The sequence below is a fragment of the Phaethon aethereus genome, assembly GCF_964289735.1.
Source record: "Phaethon aethereus genome assembly, chromosome: 5".
NCBI classification, from domain to species: Eukaryota; Metazoa; Chordata; class Aves; order Phaethontiformes; family Phaethontidae; genus Phaethon; species Phaethon aethereus.
Genome location: NC_138579.1, coordinates 10,218,337 through 10,244,268, shown reverse-complemented (window position 1 = coordinate 10,244,268; position 25,932 = coordinate 10,218,337). Strand labels below are relative to the sequence as shown.

The 25,932-nt window shown below is 36.2% G+C and overlaps 1 protein-coding gene across 1 annotated transcript in view; it reads right to left on the bottom strand.

The window, feature by feature from the left end:
• Positions 1–25,932, bottom strand: part of NUDT14 (nudix hydrolase 14) — a gene marked incomplete at its 3' end in the record, with an annotated part of 58,121 nt that overhangs the window by 15,216 nt on the left and 16,973 nt on the right. Inside the window, exon 2 of the mRNA XM_082000824.1 lies at positions 13,500–13,543. Within this exon, the coding sequence (XP_081856950.1) occupies positions 13,500–13,543 (44 nt within the window). The remainder of the gene's footprint in view (positions 1–13,499; positions 13,544–25,932) is intronic.

Sequence of the window (25,932 nt, the reverse complement as noted above, 5' to 3'; positions counted from 1 at the left end):
AGAAAAAAAAAGGTCAAACGCTAGGAACATTGCTACTAGAGAGTAATAATAAGAAAAAAATCCTTAAAAAGTAAAAACATTTTCTTCCCTTATATCAGTCCCAGATTAGGATAGTCTAACTCATAGGCACAGTCTAGTCTCATTCAGAGCCAGAGACTTCTGTATGAGCATGGGGCATCTCCCAACTGTGGCTACTTGCTGAGCTTGTGCCTTCAAACAGACACCATCCAAGTCCAGTTTTGTACAGATCTAAACCAGAAGCAGTTTTAACTGTTACCACATTCGGTGGTTTAAAAGTCACATTTTAAACTTTCCGCTGTCCTCTTTGGTTGTTTGAAATACATGTCACAGGGAAACCTGTCAGGCTGAGTATTTGGAGATGCTCTAAAAGTGTGCAGTACTGATGTTCCCTGCTCTCTTTTCACTTAAATTACTCTCAGATTTTACTAGTTTAAAAAAAATGCAGACAAAAGTCTCTCTCCTTAGTTGGTAGCCCATTAAAAACTGCAAAAACAAGTGTATATTTTACTTATTACTATGGTAGCATTCTGTCATTTGTTATGCCTCACTGTATGCAATCGGAAAGTTAATTCATTATTCTATGAATTGTACGACAGATTAGACTAACAATGGCATATTTGCAGAGTTGAGCCAAACTTTCAACTTTCTTTGTAAAAGAGCTGTATATTTATTTTCACCATTTGATTTTATAACGAAGTCTCAGGCTGCCAGAGAAACTGCTATTTGATGATTATAATAAATAATGTTAATGTTTATTATAATAATATATTAAAACCAAAACAGAACGGAGAAGTCCAGATGTTAACATTTATATTCATGGCTGCTATTCTCAAAGACCCATACTGCATTATTGATAGCTTCCTGTCCCAGGAGATGTCATTTTCAGGCAATTTTAAAGCAAAGGGCTTTAGCCTTTAGAGAGGCTGGAGGAGAACGTTCACTCTGTTTACTGGCATGGGGGTTCTTTCTGACCTAACACCAGAATAACTGAGAGTTATGGTACAGGCTGCTAGAAGAGATGAAGTTAAAGCACAGCCTACAATGTTTTTAAGTTTACTTAAGTATTATCCTTTGATCTTTTTTTTTTTTCCCTTTCCATGACTGTTCCTAGCTCCAAAGCGGTGCTGTCTTGAGGGTAGACATTGCACTAAAGAAAAGGGGAAAAGGAATTACTGCTACCGAACCTTTGTTTTTTGTCCATGGCTCTAAGGATGTGCACTGCCTGAGGTTGGAGACAGCAGCAGTCTAAAGCTGAGGTTAAAAAGAAGAGTAGAGATTTCCTGAAGCATGCAGGTGCCCTTTACCTTTCTTTACATCCTCCACTCCAGGCCCAATCTTTCAACTTGGCTTGCCTTCTTCAGCACGTCTCATTAAATAACTCATACCAACTCATTAAAAATGGCTCAGTTATTAGACATTATTTTTTCCTAAGAGTCAATCACTTGCAATTTTTATGGAACAGATGGGAAAATTAAAAACAATCTGTCAGAATTAAGGAACAAGATCAAATTAAGCTGGAAAGGAGTAGCAGCGAGTTATTACAATTGCCTGTTTCTCACACCATCTTGAGATGAGAGGGTACAGAAATGGCACAAATCTGTAGAACTTTCTATTTAATTACTTTTACTTTTCTGAGAGACTGACAAACAATTTTTAGCATAAATTTACATTTTTTAACAAAACACAGCACACAAGTTCTAGTATTTCTTATCAGAGTTGAGGAGTCATGGAGGAGAAAGTTCAGAATTACACCTTCTTAGAAGGAGTGTGACATTACGAATGACATTTGGTATTTCTTATACAAGAAACAATGTAACATGAAATATTTCCACAGGTCACTAGGTCTGTAATTTCTTAAAATCCATTCGAAGCTGCATTCAGGACAGTTATTTGAGTATTAGAGAAAGTTAGGGAGAGAATGTTCAATTGATCTATGTGGAAGATCCCCTGAGCCCCTGCTTTCAGTGGGTTTCCTTACCGCTGCAACAACGCAAATATGTGGGTTCAGCTGTTTTGTCTGGTATATAAGGGAAGTATTTATCTTCTGGAGTTTTAAATCATCATCCAAAGAAAGACAACATATTAAGAGATGACACAGGTCTGTACAGGGTCTTCCAGGGCTGGTGAAGACGACAAGGCTGCTCAGCTTGGTTTTCAGCCCAGCTCCTCCTTGGCTTCCCCCAAGCCACTCCTGCTCACTTTATACATACAATAAATCACTACACCAATTACAGGAGACTTTTTCCCAAAGAAAGGATGCATATACACAGGTTACTGTGCAATAATGCAGGATACTGTTCTTTCTATGAATATAGGAACTATTAGGGTAGCCTTAAAATATTTTAAGTTGTACGTAAAATGTCAGCAAGACCTATGTACACAGACCATCTAACCTGTACTTGAGCTTTTATTGTGCTCAAGTTTGCAGTTAAAGTGTGCCTGGTCTTGGTAATTAACACAATGTTTTATTAAAGGGATTCCAGCTATTCAGTCAAGAACGTCATGCAGCATTTAACCACTTACGCTTCAAAGAAACTCCTGACTGAAATACGTAAGTATTAGAATTCTCTAAAGGATATTGAGTTTCCCTAAAATGTCTAAGTAAATGTGCAGAAATTACACACAACTGACCCATGGACATCTGCAAGGAGTCCAGAATCTTAATTCCTCCTCCACCTTTAAGATTCTCATTGAAAGAGAAGATATCCACTTAAATACAACTTTTACAGTTGAAAACACCTCTTACAAGAGTTTAGAAAATGACTCTGTTGTGTGCCATTGGCCTAGAAAGCTATTTCCGAATTTTTTCCTTCCTCCAACACATTACAGCTCTGTATTCATTGAACTCATGGTCACTGATGCTTTATGATGTTCCAGGAGAGGAGACATTTATATAGAAATACTGCTACAACTTCACACAATCAATCCGGAGAAAGGAAGGTGCTGTTTCTAGCAGCAAAATGCAGTACTTGACCACAGCAATTATGAGGTAGGGACAGCTAAAAACTGACATCCTGTTAAAATGTGCACACACATAGGGAGGGACAGAAAGTTAATTCTTTTGAAATATATCCTAGCAATGAAGATCAACCAATGAGCTTTGCCAAAGCTACAAGAACATGTACTTCTAGAGAGCCAATACTTGAAGAAAAGGTTTTGTAAGGTAGGGGTTGGGTGTTTTGGGTTCTTTTTGTGGGGTGGGTGGGGGGTGTCTGAAGGGTTTTTTTGCTTTTTGTTGTTGGGTTTTTTTAGGTAGAAATGTAATTTCACCTTGTAGTCATCAGTTTAGTAATCTTCCATCTTGATGATTTGTCAGTTGTTGACCTGGGCTACAGTTAATCCACAAGCAACTGCTAACACTTACTAATTGCTTTTCATAAGACAAACTTTTAAAATCCTTTAATAAATAAAGATTGATTCAGCCTTTCATTATGCCTAGATGTGGACTTAATGCATACTTTACAAATGGGAATTTGCAAAACTAAAAAAATTTTAAAAAAATTAAAAATCCCAGTATGATAATAGCAAAGAAAAGGACAAGATCTTCTTCTGTTTCTGTGAATGAAGTAAGACTCTCAAGGCTGGAGATGAGGATTTTTAAAGATAATCTTGTACTAATACTATAGTATGCTAAGTAATTGATGAGGTTATACAGGCAAAGAAACTGACCTTTCTTTAATCATTTTAAGAGCAACGCAGGATCTCCTTGTGTAGATATCTAGCATGGGTATGTGTGTTTCACAAAAAAATTCTGATCAGAATTGAACAAGGGAAGATAAGGCACCTAAAAAAAGACTAACGTTAACATTGAAAGCCAGGGCTTCCCAGCTATTAACCTCAGTCACTTCCACCTACTTTTAAAGGCAAAAAATTGTCTCAACATTAGTTGAAAGTCTACAGTATTGTTTGTACTTCTTACAAATTATAATCTTAGCTCCATAGTGGAGAATTTAGGAAATAATGTTATTTGATTTAAATAGCAAAACAAAACACCAAAACCCCCACAATACTATCAGAGTCTGTGGTATTTCAGTTACCACTCTCAAAGACGACAATAAAAAAAGAATGTCAGATTCCAAAAAAGACAGACAAAAATGGCATAGAGGAATAAAAGCAAGTAATTTATTTAATCAGTCCCCTTGACTCTCAACAGATATTTTGGTATTAAAAATCCCTTTGATATAATCAGAATAATCAAATATAGTGTGCAACCACAGTTGAGAGAGATGTATTCATCTCAACTTGAAAGCATGTGAATATAAGACATACATGTACTATTTTTGCCTATACGGCTTGTAAAGGAGCAAATGGCAAGACTTATGAATCATACTAGAAGGAAAGTTAGCTAGCAAAAAAGAAGTAATTTAGATGACCTGTAATTATTTTAGCTTTGAAGTATAAATTTGTTTTTCTTCTTGAAGTTACATGAATTTGCCTTGCTTTGTTCATAGTGTTGACAAATTGATTTTTCATCTTGTTTTCTCTGTCATTACTATAATTCCATCTAGTCTTTTTAAAATACTATGTTTGAGAAACACTCCAGATTAGGATTAAAGAATGTTAGTGAACAAGTGTCTTTTCTTGTTCAAATCAGAAATGACTGTGCTTTCAATTTTAAAGTGATAATGAAAAAAACCCCAAACTTGCTTGAGAGCTAACAATCAAAAGTAATTCTTTGGAAGATTCATCCTTTAGGAGGGCCTACTTCATCTGAAGTTATTTCAGATTTATTTTTGATGATCGTGAGAAAGAATTGCATGCAGCCCCTGTGTTACTTCTGTATTCAAATTAACCATCAATTTCACAGTTGGACACGTCCCTGAAAACTTCTAATGTGGTACTTAAAGTGCTGTCTTCTTCCTTTTATCAGAGCAGCACCTAGTATTTTAAGCCAGAGAAAACAATTCCTTCATTTTCAGAACAGACATGTAATAAAGCTGTACCCTTTGATTATTCCCCAATGCAATTCCTTTAGTTTCCCAGAGCTTTAACTATAATGCAGATAGTCCTGAGATTAAATGTGTGTGCTTGCACAATCTTTACTGGTTCATTTAAGTCTTCCTTCAAAGCATTTTAAATTTTTCAAAGGCCAACACCAATCCAATTGGCTGCTTAAAATGCAGCCTATTACAAAAGCAAAGCTATAAGCTCCTGACAAAAACATTCAGCCTTTCATACTAATCACAGATAAAGTGGATTTGGCAAAAGATAATTAGAGACGTCTAGAAGACTTCTGTATTCTGATGAAATTTGAATGCTTTCTCCAATACGACTTAAATATCTAATACCAAGTAAAATCATAATACAGTGGTGAGATATGCATGCTTAAAGAAAAAAAAAATATTACTTTGGAAAAAATCAAATATAAGATTGGTTTCAGTGAACTGAACTGCAGTAGGAAGTTGTTCATGACACCAGAAAGCAGGAAGCATATGTTTAGTTAATCATCAGACCAGTAGAAGAATGAATTAAGAAGTGCTAACAAATCCATATATATGCACTTTTAAAACATAATCTCTATCTACTTGTAAAGTAGTAATTTGTACCCAACCAGAGAATATCATGCAGGACAACTTATTTGGAATAAACAATTCTCCCAGCACCCTGTTTTCATATAACAAAGAAAAAAATAGGAAGTAAATTCAACTGCAAAATAAATGAGACATCAAAGCACACTGCTCTAAATAACATTCTTTAAGTGTCATATCTTGGCCCATATCCCAGGATACCCTTGGAAGTGACACATTGCATTTCAATGGGATTCTTTCAACAAAATATTTTAATAAATAAATTCAGGTTTTAGTCTAACTTACACGATTAAATAAAGCTCTGTGGGCATTATGTACAACAGATGTCAGAGCCTGATGGGCTTTTGTTCCAATTCCTAATTATTTGTGAAACTGCTGTTTATGAAGGCTATCCCATAATATGACCAATAAATAATCCATCTAAAAGGCATAAGTATGACTCCACTCTGAAATGGCAAAAATCCATGTTTTAAAAACAATATCGGGTTTCAAGGACAGTTCACAAAATAAAAAGTTCAAGTGTTCTGTCCTAGCTAAAGTAAAGGACAAACCGTCTTTGGTTCTTACCTACCAGAACCCAAATATGAAGTGCATAACACAATCTTTTGCTAGGTATAAATGTATAGTCTCACCACCATTAGTAAGAAACATAGACTAAAGTAAGTTGTTCACAATTTACCTAATTTCCCCATTTTGAGAATAATGGTTTCAATAGTTTCCTCTTTTCCAAGTGATATTTTCAGATAAAATTCTAAAAATATAGGCACTGAGATTATAGAACACTTCCTAGCTTTCATAAGGTTATTTTCACCAATCCCAAATGCAGGCCAACACTATGCTATTGTCTCTGACCATGTAAAACTTTGGCACTCTTCAAACAGAACAGGTTTAATTCAAAATCACCTGGAAGCAGAGAGAAGACTCTTCTTGATTTCAGTGATTAGAAGAGAATAAAAATACCCACTTATTTAGTATATTATTGTAAATACTAAAATATTAAATTCCTAAAGTTGTAAAAACAAGACACCTCTAGTCTGGCTACCAGAAACCTGGACTTGATGATCTTAATGATTTGGACTTGATGATCTTAAAGGTCCTTTCCAACCTAGTGATTCTGTGATTTAGAAATGATTAATCAGCCAAAACGCCTGTGTATGTGCTTAGTTTTAAGAATTTTCATGGATTCTGTTCTTAAAATTAGGCAAACATTTAAATCCCCAATAAAGCAATGTCCTCAATAAAGATTTTATTGCCATTTTACCCTATTTCAGTGATACAGCAGAGAAGAGTTTATATGCTATATGGTGCTTTCATATCACATCTTTAAAAATCACAGAATCATAGAAAGGTGAAATGAGAATCTGAAAATTTGGGGTTTGATTTTATCTTTTTCTTTTGTAACTTTACAGCACCCAATACATTTATTTTTGCCTTGTTGCTATGATTTTATTTAGATTGGATCCTAAGGTAACAATGTAAGATGACATCTTAAAAGACAGTAAATACGCCTGCAGAATTCCTGGCACATAGCAGAGGATCTGTCAAGTCTTCACTTAAAAAAAGACCCAAAACCGAAAAACAAAAAACCACAAACGTTAAGTGCATTTGATTTGCAAATATCATATACAAACAAATGGTGTAATTACTTGGGTTGAAGGAAACTAATAGGCTACTACATTTTTTTCCTTCTAATAGCAGGAAAAATATCATTATCCTGATATGATAGCATCCTTGCTAGATAGATACTAAGCCTAGACCTGAATGTTTTCAATGACAGTGATTACAAAACGTGCCTTCCTAGACTGTCTTATTGCCTATTGGTAAAAATATTTTCTTAGTGTTTAATTTAAAAAATACTTTCCACATAAGACACTATTTCTTGTACTGTCACTGATTACTGATGAAATGAAAATGATTCCAGCCTGCTTTGTAACATTCCTTTACATTTTTGCGATAAGTAGTAGTTTTTCCTCTTCAGTTGTGTTATGCTTTGCACGAACATGCCCACCCATCATTACCTTCTCTCAGCTATTATTTCCCTAAACTTTCCATCATTTTTTGTTGTTTGTTGAACTACATCCAGCTTATTTTAAACAGTGCATTATCTTCTGCACTATCTTTGAAGATAATCATGAAAATTCCACACCATTGACACCCTGGAGGAGACTTTACAAAGACAGACAAGGTTTATAACACAACAGCACATCGTTGCACATAAAAGGCACATGCCACCCAAGAAAGAGCTATATTTTTTTCATCTATAAAGATGTTAAAAAGCTGTATTTTACCCATTTTAAAGCTAGTGTGATAATTCTTGCACAAAGGAAGTATCCGAGTTAAATTTCATGGTGTCTTATAACACACTAGGACATAAACCAGAAAAATACATACAGGATTAAGTTTCCATAAAGCCCAAATGATCTGGCATATGAAATACGAGAAGGAATTTAATCCACTCCTATAATGTGGTCAGGGCACATGACTTCCACCCTGTCTCCATAGCTGCCTGCTACAGCCACGGAGCCAGAATAGCAACCCCGGCTCCTGCAGGCCACTCGCGTGGCTCTAGTGACCCATCACCTGGCCAGCTCCCGTGGCAGGGCTGGCGATGTGGCAGGCTCCCGGCGCAGCTGTTCGGCGGCAGCATTCCTCATTCCCCCCGCGCAGCCGCGCTCCCTGGCTTCAGTGGCGCGCAGATGCCAGCACTCGGCCAGGTATCTTTAGAGCACAGGGTGACTGGTTTGAGTATACTCATCTTCCTGTTCTGAGTTATGTTCATTTGTAACTTGCCCCGAGAAGGTTTTTCAGTTTACCCCCAGCGCTGGTACCTGCCAGAGACAACACACCGAGGTGCAGGTTGCCTTGGTTTCCTTCACCCTGCAAACTCCCTCCTGATGGAAAACTATCTATTACAGAGAAAACTGAAAAGTATAAAGTATAAAGCCTCTTTTCTGAGCAAACAGTTCAATTAAATTAGGAATTAATTTGTTTTAAATGTGAAATAAATTAATCCCTTTACTTAAAAGAAGACAATCTTGTAATGCAGAAATATTATTTCCTCCTCCTTTTACAGAGGTAAGAAAAGACTTAAAAATTCTTAATCGAAAAAACTTCTAAGTCAGGAACTATTACTGAGCCACCATGACATGTTTTTATAGTTAAAAACACAGTGTAACAAGAGTACAATGCACGCACAGAGTTGTAAGGTTTTTGGTCCTAATGCCTTTTCCTTGTCACATGACATTATCGGGTTTAAGAGGAACTCATATAACAATCTTGCATGCAATTCAGTCTCCTCAAATTTTTTTCTTCTTTCAAATGTAGTGTACTTTACAGTCAATTTTTCATACTTTTAAATAGAGAAGTAGGCATAATTTTCCTTTATATCCATTCACAATGCAATTTAAAAGCTGTCCTATTTGTCAACTAGCAAAAGGTACAGTTATGTTCCTGTTCTCAAACGTTATTACTCAAAGCACAAAAGCAAGCACATGATTCTACACTGACCTTCATCTGTTCCCAAATTATGTCTTTTAAAAGCCTTGAATCTGTTTAAGGGGAGTTGCTGAAACCTGAAACGAACTTGGTCTATTGCTTTATAAAGTAGACGAATGTAAAACTGAAGTATTACATTTCAGGCTTTTACTGTACTAAATATAGCAAAATTAGGATGAGGGAGAATATAACCGGAACACTAAGTCTAGTTTTAGAGAATAATTTTTTGTTACAGGCATCAATTATTGCAATATTTGGTATGTTTCTATTTCTGACCATAAATGACCATAAATTTGCAGAAGGAAAATGTTTTCCTGATCAGGTATTTATTTTTAAAAGCAGTGACCTTAAAAAAAATTTAAAAACTCCTTCCCCTGCAAATCACACCACCACAAATTTCTAACTAGTTCTGACAGACCCATGTCTGAGAAACATCTTGAAATACATCTTGCATTTAAATTTTATTTTCTTGCACTCCGCTTAATTTTCATGAGGATAGTTTAACAGTGAGCAAACACATCATCTGAGTAAACATTAAAAAAGCAAACAGTGCATAAAGTAACTTCAGAAAGCATTTTTTGCTGTGTGTCACTGCCTAACACAACAGGCCAGAACTATGTAACGCTTATGAGCACCACCTCAATAAACTTGTTAAATAATTACAATTGAAAACAGGTAATCAAGGGGTTTTATTTTTCTTCATTCATTTTTAGTAATTTTCATTGTTGTTTCTAACGACATAATGAAATGTTGCAAGGAGCTCTGGTAATGTTCATTTGCATGTTTCAAAGAAAGATTAACTTAAATGTAACTTCACAGGACAAGAATGATAATAAACACATTACATTCCAATAGAAAAATGGCTTGTAAGTTGACAGATTTCTTGACAAGTTTATAAATTTTTGACAGTTGTTAGACGGGAACTGTAACTTTCATTAAGTATTTAATCTACTTATAAAATCATAGAACCCAGGTTGTAAGAAACTTTTGGAGATCATCTGATCCAACCTCCTGCTCAAAATAGGACTAACTTCTAAGTTTGGTCTGATTTCTTCTTCAGTCAAGGTTTGGATTTCTCCAAGGATGGAATTTCCTCAACCTGTCTGAGCAAAGTGTTCCAGGACTTAACTATTCTCTGTGGTTATGTCTTTGTGCCCTGGGTCTTCCTTAAGGTACAATTTAAACCTAAATATGGTAGGAAATGCTGCTGCTTTTGTCTATACTGACACTCAGTTGACTTTTGACAATACAGGTTTTGAAGGCTTGCTTTACTAACAGTCCATTGTGTGGCCAGTAATAATTTTGCAAAAAGTTTTTTTGTGGTTTTTTTTTCCTGTAACTGGCATAGAGGGATTGAGAGGAAGCAATTAAATGTTCAGCAGAAATTACAAACTGACTAAATCAGAGGTAGCTCCAAGACTGATACCCTAGTTCTGAACAGTCATGGTCTTAAGAAAGCTCAGGAGCCATACACTGGTAGACTAAAGACCAGATCTGCAAACTAAGAAGAAAAAAAAAAGAGGGGGAAAAAAAAAGTAGCATCTAATAAAAAAATCTGCAATTTCGGCTTGTGCTACTGTTGCCCCAGCTTGCATATGGTTAAATGATCTTGTCCTACTGCAATATACTGTGAGATTTTAAAAGGAGGTGACTCACACCTAAGGCAAGTGAAATGACTACTGCAGTCCTTATGTTTTTATCTTTGTATAATTTAATCAGCTGTTCATCTGAACAGTTGGAAAGGATAAATTTATACAAAAATAACTTCATTTCTCTTGCTAAATATTTTCCTGTATTAAGTCTATATTCTGGATATCTGTTGAATATCGACTTATATTGACCTCATTTGAAATGAGAAAGAACACTGGTGCCCCAAAGGAACCCTGCACACAAGCTCTCAGTTCACTGTCATACAGCAAGAAAGTCAGTGTTAAGCAAACGTTTACTTATGCTGATGAAAGAGAATGACAGATAAAGACATGAGTTGGGCTCAATGTCTATTTTTATATGATCAGCACAGTATTTTTTTGTGTATTCAGTATAATTAGATTCATTATACACACCAATTATATGTAAATATAGAATATATATATGTTTACTTTACAGATCCAGCATTCCAATGCATATGTTCAATTTAGGTAGACAGCCTTTATTAAAAAAATTTGGAGCATTTAACATTTTTACAGCATTTTCAGAAGTAAAATAAGTTTTCAGGTCTTTTGAAAAAGGGGTCTTAATTATAGAAAGTGATCTTAATTATGGAAAACACCTATAATCTTCCTGAAGAAGACATAAGCACGTGTCCTGGAAACCCCTCCTCTTCTTCATTTTATCCTTCATTAAGAGTAATGAACCTCTAATAGTCCTCTAAGCATGAAGTCCTCTATACTCTTCAGCAACAAGACAATGTGACTTTTCCATATAACTAGCATCACAGCTGTCCTATTAAAACGCAGTAAAATGTAGGGCTTCAAAGCATTATAAGGAGTTCTGCACCTGACTGATCTATCTGATAATTAGCTTCATATTCACAAAATAGAATTTATGTAAAACTGTGGATTTCCTATACAGAAAGTTCACATTATTACCTTCGGTATCAGAAGTTGCATTCAATTTACTCATGAAAGAGTGTTAGACATTCTACAGTTCAACAGTAGTCACTAGTAAGTTAGGATGGCAGCTGCTGTACATCTGAAGCTAACAAATGTTATGTGACCAGAGATGACTGGCATGACATGTGGCCATAGCCTTTTTATACAGTTATGTTCTCAACTATTTTAAAAATGTCCACAAAAGTCCTTCAGAAATACTGTTCTCAAGAAGTTAATGGAAAACTGATCCTTTAATATTTACCCCACTCAGTTAGTTGCATATATTCACACGTTATCACAGAGCAATAATCTAAAGTTTAAACATAAATAACAATAGAAATTATTCATCTATAAGTCATGTTCTCAGCACTGTGACTTCAGGCTGATTCACTTGCTTGAAAGTAGAGGGCACATATTATATTTCCAGCAATCAATTATCATTTCAGCCTTTGTATCTGTGATCATAAGTCCAGGAACATGCCCATATGGATAGACGAAGTGCAAAGACAGAACTGTCTTCTAGGCAAATTCCAAAAGCAAGTGTGAAGTTCAGTATTGAAATATCACCCCTTTTTCTGTCTTCATTCTCAAGCAGTACAGGCATTTTTAATCTAATATTTTCCCAGTCTTCATTTACCTTCATCATCTTTATATTCATAAAGCATGTTGCTACCAGTTTATGTCCATCCCAGGTACCTACATACAGAAAGACTCACTGTAAGGATTTAGAGGGTTCCAACAGAGAAGAATTTCCAAAAATGCAATTGATTTTACCTACTTATTTAATGCACAAGAAGAATAAAGCTCTCAACATGGTTCTGGTTATAAGCCAGAATTTCTTTTGCCATTAGTGCTTTGCTACATTTTTTACATTCAATAGATTTAGGAAAGCATTTTCTAGGGAAACATTATTACCTTTGCTTTTATTTTTATCTTACAGTACCTGAATCTTCAGTGACTAGATTAGATATTTATACTTAAAAAAAAAAGACTTGTGAATATTTTAGTATGTAATAATTCTGACACTGGGTCTGTTTCATATATACCCTATTTGTTACAATTTTCATGACTGATCTTTGAAGTTAGGAGTTAACTGCTTTTCTTCCCTGATAGGAGACATACAATTGGAAAGACAGACAAAGTTGCTGGCCATCTATTTCTTCCCATGATCTTAGGAAAAGTTTCAGGCATTTGTAAAGTTACTTGAGAAAGGCTTTGCCTAAAACATCATTATATAGCAGTGATGGACAGGATTAAAACAAAAAAGTTAGCATAACTAGGATTCACCCAAACATAAACCAGAATCTCTACCTTATTCCAATTAATTGCTAGTGGAAAAAATCAAATAGTACAAACATAACTTTAGATTGCTTTTAACAGCCTTTGTATTAGGACTATTCCTGGGATTGTACATTCACAGGTGAAAGAATACGGTCACATGTGGGACTAGACCATTTAACAGCACAAATAACAACAGGGTTAATTATGTGGGGGGCAGAGTCCTTCCTTCAGATGATATATTCACACTCAAAAAAGAATTTTTCATAAGATCCAAACTTTCAGTTCCACTGTCTATGTAATCATTAAAATATACAATACATCATGTGACAAAACTCTAATAAAGTCAAACACAGACTAAACTTACTGAAAACTACACAAACCATGAGGACATTTTAAAATTTCTGCTAATTCTGCCTGAAACAGTAGAGAACTATCTGCAAGTATTACACAAGAAGCGAGAATTGAAGAGGAAGTTGGAGGAAAAAGAAGTGTCTCCACATCAACAAGATTTGACCAACGGAAGAGAATGCAGTATGAAAAACAACATCATGACAAAAGGAAATAATGTGATTCCATCTGTTACCTGTCATGTGTCCTCATAAAATCCCAGAACTTCTTAGTGCCATTCTGGGGGAAAAAAATAAATGAATCCATTAGTAAAATCAATTTCAAGTGAAAACTGAACGTAATGAAATACAACAAAATTTTAACAGGCATTTCTTTGAAAACTTGGTATAACTGGTTTTATTTATGAGACCGTTTTCCTGGATTTTGACAGTAAGTATTACAGATGCTGAGAATTGTCTTAGGACAGTTCAAAATCTTAGATCCACAATATTTACGCTGACAGCTAATTTAAGACTGTGGTAGTCTTTGGGCCCAATTTTGGCCACAGTATTAATGTCAGATGCCCAATCTAATAATTCAGGTGCTAGGAAGCTATAAGCAGCTAAGTTTTAAACAGTAAAATAACCCACAGATCCAAGTTCTTCCATGTCCAAAAACGGTATTCTCTTAGGAGGACAGCTCGGTGCTTACCTCCTAACTAAACTCATCTGGGATCCAGGAAAAAGGCATCCTTCCCTCTAACCCCTTTCAAGGCTCAACAGCTGTTACTCGGCACTACTTGTGGTGGTGAGGATACTGTCAAACAGTAGGCTGGAAGTCACAGCACTCACCCATGAACTGGGAGACTTAAAATGGATTCTTTTCTCAAGTTGGGCCAATTTCTGTCCTCTGCTAGAATGACACCCACTACAGCACAGCTGAAACCAATCCCTGAAAACAAGCATTCTTCCACAGCTATAATGAACACGAACACACTTGCTTACATTTATATTCTATCTTCTATAATAATCTATATCAATTCATACACAACAATTAATAGAGACATGTATATAGTTCTTTACGCTGCTTATTAGAAGTGTGAAAGTATTTTTCGGCTGAATGCAATGCAAGAGATTTCACTCCTAGCTCAGTTTTAAGTCTATAGAAGGAATCAGTTTGCAGCCAGAGGAAATTCTTTTGGTTGATACCTTTCTCTTATTAGCAAGGCAAAACCCAGACCTGCTGAAAATCTACATACCTAAAATATGCTGAAAATCTACATACCTAAAATATGCTTAATGTGAAAAGCAGCACAAGCTTTCTATTATAAAGTATGGTTAAATGGATGATCAAACCCTGAGCAACTGGTTAATGATTTAAAGCAGGTAAATGTGAGCAATGAAAGAAGAATCAAGTTCAGTTGGTGGGTGAAGGTGCCAACCAATATAGATAGGCCCTTCAGCTCTATTACAGATGTCATGGCTACCAAGTACACAACAGCTGGTGGGGATTAGATAACAAGCACTCTGGTTCAGAGATTAAGCTCCTGAGCTTTATGAGTTTACCAAGCTTTTTGGAAGAGTGACTGTTTGCTTGCTAGCTGGGTTTTTCTTCATTCCCACAACTCTAATTATAAACAGTTGTTCACCTCAAGAGAAACTCTAGTCTACTCTTCCATTGGTGTCTCTGCATACCTTCTGTTAGCATTGACAGGAATCAAACGCATGCATTAGAAGAGAAGCCCTGTGATTGTTTAAATGCAATATGATGTTGAAAGAGAAATAAAGACAGCAAATTCTCAGTGTGAACTGAAATATTAAAGCCGCTGTTTATCAAGCTGAGTGTATATCCAATCCATTCCACCTGGTGAGAGACAGAGGGAAAACTCTGAAACGACTACATAATTGCAACACTTGAGCTTAACAGCATAGGCTATATTGTGTGGTAAGACACTTTAAGGTATTAAATGTGTAAGGTCCACTCAATTCTTTTGTAGGTTTATTTCTACCTGTAAGACATGTATTTATGGGATTTTCTCTTGTTTGCAGATTGCTGTGCAATCTCCTATTTTGACATGAATGAGCTGGGAAACTGTGGACCAAGTATAGTGTCTTCTGCATGTACCTTCATATTGATACTCCACTTTCAACCTTCCCCTGCCCCAAATGGTAAGATGTGCTACCATCATCCATTCTCCCTTTTTAGTATCCACTTGGGAGAAATGCAGATGTCCAGCTGATGGAGAAGACAAAAAAGCCTCTCCTATGCAAAGGCTCTCCTTGCATTAATTTAGGCTGTTAGTCCTGTGATACCACTTCCTAATGTATGATCCCAGCAACAATCTTCCTGGCTCTTTCCTCCTCCCATCATTTTGAAAGTTAGAGAACCTGATTGCTTAGGAGCACTTAGGAAAGGGTTTCAAATAGCTGAGGAAAATGACACCCTGGAGAATGATCCTCATCCAGATGGGATCCATCAGATTTGAATGACCTCTTCTCAAGGATGAGCCCCATTTAGCATTAACAGAATGTACCTCACAGATACGCACATAATTTTTAGCAGAAAGTAAAAGAAGGAACTTAGTACCTAAAAGGAAATTAATCAGAAAATAAAATCTATATTTTCTATTTTCTAAGTGGCTGAACAGCACACAAAGCACTTTCTCTAGAACATGATTTGATTAGTTTAAAACCCACATTCAAAACCAGCCACAGGCTAAACTAATTTGAGTTTGTCCATTCAAGATGTTGGTTATCATCATACAGTCTGACTGGACAATGTTTGTTACTATTTTCTGCCTATATTTGAATAAAAAATTATTTCATATGATCAACCTGCACCTGTCCAAATAAATAAATCAATAAACAAATGAAACATTCCAACATATCATTGTTTACAGTGGCAGAAACTCAAATGAGCCCCATTCATGCCCTATTGTCCAAGTCAAATGTAATTTGAACCCAACCGTATGGAGTTGAGTTTGTATTGTACCCTATGTGTGGTTCTTTCCTAACAGACTAGTATGAAGGTTGCTAATTATTAATAGCATGTAAATAGTTACCAATGGTTCTTATGCCGCTTTACATACTTTACAGAACATTAATTCTAACCAGTTTCTGACCAAGTATTTCAAGCTGTATGTAGTATTTCTATCTTATCTTTAAGACAAAAATATTAATTGCTGAAACTGAGCGAGATTCATGCTTTTAAAAGCCAAGTAGCCATGATTACTTGTTAAACTGTTCCATTCCATATATCCTGGTCTTTGACAATGCTCTCCTATCACCACAGTTACAGAGAGTTGGAAAGAATTAAAGGTATCAGTAGTCAACACAAAAAAAAGAGAAGTATCTCTGTGAAACACAAAAGAAGTCTCAAGCCCTTACCACTCTTAATTTTAATACATGTGTATATTTACAGTATTTTAAAATAGTCCATTCTCCAAAGTCTGATAAGGAACAATCAAAGTATCTTTCAATAAAGTGAGAGACGTAAGTATAATCGATCACTGGGACATCTAAACACTGATGATGGGAAGGAGAAAGGAGTATATTACTACATTTGAGAAAGATTTAAAAAATCATTCTTCAAACAGGAAATGTGTCCTGTGATGTTTTATAAAGTCAAATACGTAAAAAGTATTTTATATTAGTTTTTGTCTGTTCAGAATAGCAGTCCTGATACTGCAACAACCTCATATAACACATACTTGATTTGGTAAATCTTTAATCACAAAGTAATCACACTCTAGTTCTGTGATCAGTGATCAGGTTCTGTGATGTTGCAATGCTGAACTAGTGAATATAGTATGTGTAAATTAATAAAGCTGTATTCCAGGAGAGGCAGCATGTGAGACAACTTCATTTCATATTACACAGAAGACAGATTATTTACATAAGCACAAATTGCATAAGAAAGCCTTATCAGGTCAGATGAGATGTCCACCTTGCCTGTCTCTAGCAGCAAAAAGAAAATTTAGGAACAGAAGCAGCACACAGCAGTGCTTCTCCAGAAAGCTCTTCCAAGCCTTTGACAAAGGGCAGCTGAAGGATGTCAAAAGACAATCCCTCAAAAAGGCATCCAAATTAAACACAGTCCTCCCCCCACCCCAAAAAGTAAGCACAAATAGCCATTTCTATACTATTTGAATGTGCAATAGTGTCATAAGTCCTGTTCGTCTTGTCTGTAAGACTGACTTGATAATGGCCTTGACAACTTAGAATTACAACAGTACGCTACCAGCTTGACAGTCTGCACAAGGAGGACTCAATCCCTTTTGGTTCAAGTGATTTCAGGACAACCATGCACTGCAAAGAGCTCTCCACTAGACAAGTGTTGACAGTGGATGCCTGTTTAGCAGATGTGACTCCTACCAATGGAGAGCTGTTTATGATGCCACCCATACTTGATCTCTTCAAGGATGGAAAGAGGACAGAGTAATCATTCTCCTACGACTCCTCCTGCACCTGCTCAATGCCATAATTACAGGCAGGAGCCTGTTCACACTGCCTGTTGCGGATAAGTTGGATTTGTCTACAGCCTATAATCAAAATACCATTCTTTTTCCAGCCTACACTCTCTCTGTTTCTGGCTAAAATGTCTTAAGAATCACTGGGATGATGCACCATGAGATGCATAGATGCACCAGGGATATCTCTGTCTTCTGCTTTCCTCCACTACCTTAGGCAATATAATGTCTGAACAGCATGGTCAAATTGCTGCCAGGATACCCGTGCAAAGGATAACTTCTGCTTACTAGAGAAACTTGCCTAAGACTTAGCCCAGGCTAGCCAATAAAGAAAATAAAAAGGACATGCTATGCTAATGATGTAGGAAAAAACATTCACTGGCACTGATCTTATGGTGATACAGGATGTCCTCTACATGTGACAGACCCTGGACATGCTCTGAAACAAGTCACCTGGGAGCTTCCCTCTACTCTTCATTTGAGGCAGCTTGAATGCCTGCCTTCCTCTTTTCCCTGAGGGCAGCACCCATACGTGGTCTGCCACCCAAGAAGCTCTTGAACCAGCTCATACGTCAGGTAAATGTGTCTCCACATGTACCAATACTCATCTCAGTGTTACACTGATACCATCCTGGGCCTCCAAAAAAACCCCAACCCAAACAAACCAAACCCCCCTCAGTTTGGCTGTGGTCTCTTCTGTTGTGTACAGCCCTGCTGAGACTTACAATTTCTCTGTAGATGCAGCTTTTTCAAATGGAGGGAGTAAGTATTTAAAACATAATTTTAGAGACACAGATGTAGGCCTTTCCTCAAGGACCATCTCCAAGGACCCTCCCAAAGAATGGGATCTGTTTATAAATAAAGTGAATTAAAGTTTTGGCGCCCCAGTTATAAATAAGAAAACCTGCACCTTTCCAATGCTACTGAGTTTCAAGATGAGGAAAAGAAAGGGATAACGGTATAGCAGGCCATGCCATGCAGCTCACGGTAACCTAGGTATAGTGCCGCACTAAGGGCTGACATGGCAGAAGTTCACAAAATATGAATGACATGGGGATGGTGGATGTGAAACAGTTATTCACTATTTCTCATAATATAGAAGCAGGATGTCACAGCTGGCTATCTGAGAAAGGCTAAGGCCTATCTGGGCACTGAACTGTCTCCTTTCAAGGAACCAGTGCTAAAGTCTAGCAGCTGCACGGGGAAGTTTGCCTTCCTTATGTATAAAACTATTAACTGATAGCTTTTGAAGCACCTACGGCATTACATATATGTTTTAAACACCCAAAATTAAAGGTTTATACTTCTTAGATTTTATGAAAAGTTTTATTCTGGAGAGTAACTGAAAACATGTAACAGGTGCAAGAACACTCACAAAACCTCTTTAAATGCTTCCTTTATGTAATAATTGTTCCACAACATCACACAAGGGTGTCTAAAATAAATCCTCAACATGCAGGTTTACGGTAACAGATTTCCTGTAGTTCCTCTGTTGGGAGTTCAGACCATTCAACAAATCAAAATTTATGTTGGATTTGCACTGATTTAAATGACTTCTTATAATAAACTCTGGACAGACAACACATGACTGAAGCAGAAACGATCTTCACCCAAAATCTACTTAAAGCTTCTTCTATCTTATTTGGCTTATTTAAGTATTTTAAAAAGTGATTGAATTAAAGGCATTGCCCTATGTCATCTCCCATGTTTACTCACAGAAAACTTCTGCTTGGACAGGCAAAGCCAAAGATGCCAAGATCTGTAAAGTCACACCAAAACCACCTCAGTAAAATGGGTTCATACCTTGCATTACAGGTTTTTGAGGAGACTGGTAACAGGCCACGCAGGCAGACCACTTAAAATGTTGGAGACCTATGTCCAAAATAAGCAAACAAACTTCACATATGCCACTAAAAGAGAAAAAAAAAATCTGTCCATGACAATGATTAACTTCTTACTGTTTACATTACAGGAGAGACAACATGATGTTTGGCGACCCATTGTGATAGGCACTAAATATATGTAGTGGGAACAGTTCCTGTTCAATGATCTTACAATTCAGTTAGACCCCAGACAAAAGTTGGTGTAAACAAACAGAAGCAGTTAAGGAAAAACGACAAATACATTACGGTATAGATAAGCTACATGCACAAGTTCTGAGGGTTAAAATGACAAACAGTCGTGATCCCTTAGTCTTTACCAGTTGGACTGGGTTTAAAGCAGTCATCCAAGAAGTAAATGTTCCATGTTTGTGAAAAAATACAACTTGAGAAGTTGAAGCAATTAACGTAAAAAAATAACTGTCCTCACTGCTCCATTTACTCTGCTCCTAAGACACAAAAGCAGTTAATGTCCTTAATGCAAAGGGATTATGACCATTCTTCATCCAATAAAATAATAGCATTAGAGGTAAAGAAAAACAAATAAGAGAACCAATTGGCAAATAATGGTCTTAAACCAGAGTCAGCAAAGCCAAGCAAGTGTGCGGCCCCTGTTTAATGATTTACATGTAACAAAGCAGTAAAACTCCCTAGAGGAATAATCAGATTTTGCTTTTTCCTGTTCTCAATTTTTTTTTAGGTATGAGGGTATTTTTTTCTTTAGAACATGTGTAAAACTTGTTTTTCTATTGCACCCATTTTCACATTCAACCAGTCTTCCACGAATTCATGTACACAGTTTAATATCAATGTGCACAGCAATGCCTCTGTCTGGAAATTCACTATGCATTCTCTTGTTGAGGTGTCTACTTGTTGCCCAGAACCGCATGGCAAGAGAACACCAGACTTGTCACTTTATTAGACGGGGTTTTGTCAGGTTAATCCAGATGAGCAGCACGCCTGGGGAATCAAGTAACTGACTCATGAAGACAGACAAAAATCTGCACCAACACAGCCAGTTCCTGCAGCCTCCTGCCACCTTTATTGCCTTAAGTGGTCTTAGCTTAATGCTTTTCAGCCATAGTCACCTTTTTATGACCAATAAAAGCTGCCAAGAGGTAAATTCGCAATAAAAGCAACTCAGTAATTCATTACTTTTTGGTTTATAAAATATATGCTCCTACAATGGGAAGTGTGCCCTGAAGATGGCATTAGCTGCTGCTTCTCCTTGAGTCACAGTTCTTGGGATAAACAGTGTGGACTTCCCCTATAGTAAACCCAGCAAGACAGGAGATACTGGATGCTAAAAGTTAAGCCCTCACCCCTCTGTAAATGAACCTTTCCGTTCCTTTCTCCAGCCACTACAGAAGAAGTGCTCCCAACAGCTGACATTTCCTTGCTACATTTTTTTTTGCAGCTTAATGGAATCTGATGTCACATCTGTAGCAGTTTTCAGTGGAAACATATGAGGATTTATAATCTAATATAAACCATTTCTTGCCAGCTGAATTATTAATGCTATAACTCTTTGTTATATATAATCAATAAATAATGTTTCCAGTGTCCACAATGATGTTTCCACAAAAGCTGTACTTCCAGGCCAAACTCAAGACTGAATACTTTTTGCTTTTCACTTTCCTATCATATAATTAGTGACCAAATTACCTAGCACTGTCTGAGTATTTTTCATAGTATTTTCAACACTATGCCACATACAAAAATTATATAAATAAGTAAATAAAAAAAACCCACCAGCTTTGACCCGCAAAATCCATAGTTTGGGATTTTTTTAAAGAAATAAAGCATTAACAGTCAACATGATACTTGTATGAAGAGCAGAAATCAAACAGAGAAAGACAGCCAAAGCAAGTTTGGACTTGTGAAGTTTTCCAAATAAGAATAAAATAACATACCTATTCCATATGCTTTAAAAGCTTCATTGCTTCCCATTGGATATTTTTATTGGTGTTTTTTGTTTACAGTAGCTAGAGAGCTGCCATGCTGTATTTAAAAATCTTTTTCATCCACAAAAATCAGTGCAAAGGAACAGTCAAAAGTTGAAGGACCATTAATATTCAACTTTTTCATTTAAAAGAAAAACCATCTTCTAAGCAGACTATTTTGCATATGAAATTTGTTTGAAATAATGACTTATCACAGATTTTTTGCCTACCTTAAGGTTTGATTTGTGACGGGAGAGAGCTGTCTTCTTTTTATATAATTACAGATTTCATAGAAAGTATTACATATCTTTCAAAATGAAAGGAAGCAGTTTCAACTGGCACAAAACCATCCAACTCAATTAAAAAAAACAGTAAAATCAATAAAATCATTCTAATTTGCATTAGTTGAGTGCCTGGCCCTCTTGTTTTTCCTTTTGAATATATACATCAGTATTAGGGAACTGTCTTATCCTTGGCTATCATACTACACAACTACTAAATTAAATGCAAAGTGTTGGTATCAAACTCATTCAGTCCTAGGGTGCAGTCCCATAACAGTGTAAGTCAATCAAAACCCAGGTTGCCCCTTTTTCTACCCCAGATGCACATCTCTGCTCTACCCCTACCCCATCATTGGCGTTTGTGTAATCATGCAGCAAGCTGGTTCTGGGAACTGATCTGATTAAAAAAAGTGCTCTACTATGAAATCTGACCAAAAAAAAGATTTTTAGTAGTTAACATGAATGTAATGCCATTATATACATACCAAGTTTTCACCAATGACTAGTAAACAGAACAGCCTTGGTCTATTCAAATTTACTCCAACAGGACAGAGATGTATCTGATAAGAGTGTTCTAGAGAAAGGTACATGCTCACAAAAAAGCCTAAATTACAATTTCAGTCCACACCCACTAATTCACTCCATCAGACTGCACACGCTGGAGTAAATGAAGCCTCATCTTCAAAAGCAATTTGCAGAATTACTTGCTGATGTTGAAGAACTACTTCAAAAGAGTTTAAGTGTTAATGGAATTTTACTGTTTTTTAAACAAGCCACTGTTTAAGCTCAAGAGGAGGGGGGGGGGGAGTGTTTGTTTTTTAAACAAAGCTTATAAGGTTTCATTACTAAACTATCCAGAATGTTTATTTTAAAAGCATCATGATTACAAATAATGGCGTTTTGCAGTTTTTAACTTAATGTATTCAAACGTTTCAGTTAGAAATGACTGTTTTTACTGCCTTTGTGGAATCTGCATCCAAAAATACACAAACGGATGACTTTTCAACAACATTAAAAATGAACATTCTATCTAAAGCACAAACACTGCTGCTGCTAACTGACTTTAATTGCCAATATTAACAATTTCATAAGTAGGACTAAGCTAGCAAAGTTTATGGGGACAAATCATCCTACACACTAAAGAACAATGTGCCAGCTCCAGCTGACACAGCAGTTCTGGGCAGGACAGGGCAAAGTTGCTGTGGTCTCCACTACACTCATTTTATCTATAAGGACCTTGAACAAGAGACAGAAGTGCTCAGCTCTATGTGACAACAAACTCTTTGAGGCATGGACTTGACTTCTTATCTGAAATTAGCTGGAAGACGAAGGTACTTCTTGAAGAAATCATAAAATATACCAGTGAAGACCACACCAGGGATACCTCAAGAGACATAAAACCTAAGGTCACAGACTGTAATTTTTACAACCCATATCAATTTCCTCTTCAAAGTGAGGGTTATTCTGGTAGCAGTTTGTAATGAAACTGCAAACAGATGGTTATGGCAATAAAGTTTACTGTTCAAAGGCGCAATTTTTTCACACTTTAGGAGGTAAAATAAACAATGGAGAACGCATTAATTTATTCAACTGTTAATGCAATACTGGGCCAAGCCACTTTGTTCATTTTATGTACATCAACTGCCAGAACAATTACAACTAAGATACTTGATGTGTAAGTAAACTTTCTCGTATAATCCTCTGGAAGTTTATTTTTCAGGTCACAGTTTGTTTTTTGTGTGTACTTTTCAACAATGGAGTTGTTGCAGTTTAGCTTGGCATTCAGCTATCAGTATGATCACTTACCTTTGAATGAAATTTATAAAACATGAGAATTAAGCATATATAAGTACACTAAATTAAGTCAAATCTCTTTTCTCTCCTTGTTTTTCTGTTTTTAAATATACATTGTTAAGAACAACTGCATATACATATCAAACACGCATTATTCCAAGGCAAATATGTAGTAGCATACTGAAATCTATACTAAAAAGAATAAGGATATGGTGCTTGCATTAAGAAACATGATATGCACAAAGGTCAAATTTGTGACTTTTCTCACATCGTTTTACTGCCAGGTCAGCATATAATTTAAGGTTATAAGTTGAGATACAGATGGGGCTTTCCTAGTACTAAGTTAACTCCAATTCTATTGAAAGGAACCAACTGCTAATAGGTAGAGTTTTCAGACTCCACTGATACTGTATATAAATGACAAAATTTAAAGCAAGTATTCAGCTGCTCTGTATTTTACTTAAATTCCTGTCATATTACTAAATTTTGCTGCATGTATTTTCCCATTTTCACTAAACTGTGTTTTCCCTTTGAAGTCTCTGACACACGTTCTTATTTTGCAGGGATAAAAGGAACATACACTTTTTATATTTACAAAATTATTAACACTACTTTTTCCACAAATTTATAGTAAAACATGAAATCTGAAACTTTGACTGGACATAGTTAAGGAATATATTCCTAATACCGAAAGATGATTTAACAGAGAGAATATAATTTGCAAAGTGTGCATTCAGCTGATGTGGCAGCAAAATACTTTTCTGTAAATAAGTACTGTACTTTCAAACAGATGTATTACACATCTCACACTGCCACTTATATCCATACTTGCTGAAAACCTGCACAGCAAAGGCCACTTTTGTAATCTTTGCCCTATATTTTTCTGTAATTGTTAAAGGAAAAAATCTCACACAATTTGCAATAATAATTTATTTGCAAAATTACTATCAAAGGGACAAGACTCAGGAAATCTAAACCACTAAGATTTCTTTTGCCATGCTTTCTGCTTAATCTGACCTTAATCAGCACTTCCACCAAAATATTATCACCCTCCGTTTCCCTCCTTTCTGCACAGTTTCCTGCGTGCAAACAGCACAAACATTTCTGCAACCACACACTGAGCCACACTAAAGATGTCACCTGGTTAAACCAAGTCAGCACAAAAACACTTCTCCATTGGTAGACATGTTGCCACTGCAGAAAGGTATGTGCCAGACAAAAGAGAGGACAACTGTACCTGTAATTCCATCTCTCACTTTCTACAATTCTAATCTGCCAAATTAAGGACATACTAGACTTGATCACGTTCAACGGGATTTTAAAGAGGATCAGAAGTTAGATGCAATTGAGACAACTGTCCTGGGTAAATTGTGATCAGAAATTGTAACATTTTGTCTGCTGAATTCTGTATCAGGACAAGCAAAAGCGATACCAACATTAGAAGCACATGTCTGGGGAAAAGGAGAATTTTTTTTTTTTTAGTTTATTGTACACTTTACACACCCAGTGAACATTAAGAGAAATGAAAAATAAAATTCCCTGAACAACCTAAGAGGCTGAGAAACATAGATCCAGGAGGCACATCTGCTGGCTCCAGCTCAGAGAATAAAAGCCAGGGAAATACCTCAACCAGAGAGAGAGCTTCTGGAACTCCTAGGTATTCTCTGTTTAATTTCTTTTTCTGGAGTTTTCCTTATTTGTATAAATTGTTACATATTCATTGAGTTAGAAACAAACAAACAAACATGGTCTTTGTAGTTCAGTAATAAATGAATCTGGGAAAGAAGAGACATGGGTTCATATCCCTCCTCCAATTTATAGTAATTCATGAACAACTCCAAAAAATGAGATTTAAGAAAGCACTGTAGCATTCAACAATCTTCACTTTTAAGGCACTCACTGGAAAGATGGAAAATCTCAATTTAGACTTTACTCTGAACACTGTCATTTCAGGCAAACACCAGAACCCCCAAAAACCATCTAGACACCTTTATTGAGTAATGTCATATTCTGTGGTGGGATTTAAACTGCAGTACTCATCCTAAGATTACAAAACTGTTTCTGCTCTGCTACCTCCTGAAGCCTTACTGAAACTCAGTGAGGCTGACTCCTGCAAATTCCATTGGAAAATGGCACTTACACTGCTAGTCACTAAAGACAACATTTTCCAAACTGCTAAATTTTACTGAGACACAGCTAACTAGAAGAAAAATAAACTTTAATTTTTTTTAAGGAGACCAAAAGAATGAAAAACATCTCCAGGAAACCTGTTTTAATCTTTTCTGGTCCATTGGCAGCTGCTTCTTTTAACCACAGTTACCGA